This window comes from Triticum aestivum, chromosome 5D, assembly GCF_018294505.1.
Source record: "Triticum aestivum cultivar Chinese Spring chromosome 5D, IWGSC CS RefSeq v2.1, whole genome shotgun sequence".
NCBI lineage: Eukaryota > Viridiplantae > Streptophyta > Magnoliopsida > Poales > Poaceae > Triticum > Triticum aestivum.
Genome location: NC_057808.1, coordinates 510722789 through 510724969, shown reverse-complemented (window position 1 = coordinate 510724969; position 2181 = coordinate 510722789). Strand labels below are relative to the sequence as shown.

Here is a 2181-nt window from a genome sequence, read left to right as displayed (position 1 = left end):
TCGGTTCGTGTCTGGAACCGGGACCAAAAGTGTCAGACGAACCGGGACCAATGGCCTCCGAGGCCTGGCCGGCGCCCTGGCCTCACGAACCAGGACTGATGCGCCCTTTGGTCCAAGTTCTTGAGTGAACCGGGATTAATGCCCTTATCCTGGCCACAACCAAAGCTCTGTTTTCTACTAGTGTACTGGCGGGAGCTGGAGAGCGGCCAGGAGGACGTCCAGGCGATGGGAGGCGACGAGGACGGCGGCCGGCAAGCTAGCTGACGGCTGGGGGAAATCATGGGGGCTGCTCGGATGAACATGCGCCATTGTTTTTTTTTAACTATAGAAGCATTTAAGAAGGCATCCTACGGCTAATAAAGAGTGAATCGTATGTACGCGGTGTGACCGGCCGAAATTCACCAATAAAATATTCTCTCTGTCCCGTTTTACTTGTCTCACGCATGCAGTACACTTGATATCTGCAAAAAAAGTCCTCATACTTTCAAACCGCTAAAAAAAAGGCCTCCATCTTCTTCCTTCGTTTGAAGCAAGAGGTGAAAGTTTGATTTTAAGTAGAACAGAATTTGAACTTAAATTTTATTGACGCATTAAATATCCAATCAAAATTACATGAAACAGTGAACACTTTAGGTGTCCGTATTTACTGGTGTACAGTATATATATATGAACAATAAACCAATCAAAATTACTCGTGCGTCGTTTTTTAAGTCCGGAACTTGGACTTGAGGAGCTTGATGATCTCGCCGTCGACCTGGAAGCTCTTGGAGAGGACGGCGTCGGGGATCTCCGGGTCAGCCCCAAAGAGCGACGGCGCGGCAAGGACAACTCCGGGGAGCTGGCTGTTGAACACGGTGACGGCCCTGGCGGCCTCCTTGCCGGTGTTGAACTGGAAGTGCACCATGCCGCGCGGGATGACGAAGCTCTCCCCCTCCCGCACCACCTTGGAGTAGAAAGTGCCGGCGGTGCTGACAAAGCCCACGAGCATCTGGCCGGCGACGACGTGCACGAGCTCGGCGGCGCGCGGGTGGCTGTGCAGCGGGTTGACGCCGCCGGGGGCGAGGTCGACGCGGTTGATGGAGACGCCGAGCGTGTTGAGCCCCGGGAAGGCCGCCACGTTGCCCGACGTCACGCTGGACCCGAACGGGCTCTCGGCCGCGTCGGCGGCGCCCGAGCGCGCCAGCCCCGCGAAGAAGAAGTCGTCGGAGACCACCGCCGACGCCGGCTTGCACGGGAACCCCGGGTACGACGGATGGTCGGCCGAGCCGTTGGTGACCGCCGCCACGCAGAAGTCCTGCACCGGCTCCGGGTCCGCCGTGCACGCCGACACGAGCGCGGCGACGGCCACGGTCAACACGAGAACCGGCGATGGCATGATCGAGACTCTGGAGCGCGCCATTGCCGATGAGACGTTCTCTTTTTAAAGAGCCGATGAGATTGTTGGTGCGTACGTGTTGTGGTACTGTGGTCACGATGATCGGGGATGGGTGTATATATAACCCGGAGAAGAGTTGGGATGGAGGTAGGGAACAAATGTCAAAGGGCCGGGGTTGAAGGGTTCAAAAGCTCACTAAAGTCTCCCTTCATTTCGTACCGAGACGTGGACATGTCTTGTTGGAAGTTTCCGTGCATCGTCATCGGTAACTAATCGGGGGCACACGCCATGACTAAAGAAAATTCCCATTTTTTTTGTTTTTTACAAAAAATAAAAAACACACAAAGTGTTGCAAACAAAGATTTACGTTTGGTGCAATCACATGAATTTTTGTGCCATGTGAAAAAATAACAAATCCGGTGCAGAAAAACTGCTTTTCTAGCAGGCACCATTTTTATCATTTGTTGATTGAAGAACATGAACTAACACATTTTAACACGCAAATTTGTATGTGCATAGTATACTAGTACCATATGTAATTGACATACTTGTTTCAAGATTTTTTTTGAAATTAAAATATATGTCTTTTGAATATTTTTCTAAACTAATTGGTGCAAAGTCCAACCGGGAGCACGGAATCCACGCACGCGTTATCGACGCCTTTTTTACCACGGTCGCTCTAGCTAATTTGTTAGCTGCGGTTGGTGTTTGGCGACAATCATCTAGATTCTTGTTTGTGAGACGCTTTCAAATCCTAGTGCTTTGGCGACTGGAGACTGGTCGCGTGTTCATCATCGCCATCAGTG

The 2181-nt window shown here is 51.7% G+C and overlaps 1 protein-coding gene across 1 annotated transcript; it reads right to left on the bottom strand.

The window, feature by feature from the left end:
- Positions 1-562: 562 nt before the first annotated feature.
- On the bottom strand, positions 563-1452 carry LOC123125839 (germin-like protein 3-7). The gene has a single exon (XM_044546287.1). It carries the CDS (start codon positions 1397-1399, stop codon positions 707-709), a length of 693 nt encoding a protein of 230 aa, XP_044402222.1. The 5' UTR covers positions 1400-1452; the 3' UTR covers positions 563-706.
- Positions 1453-2181: the final 729 nt, after the last annotated feature.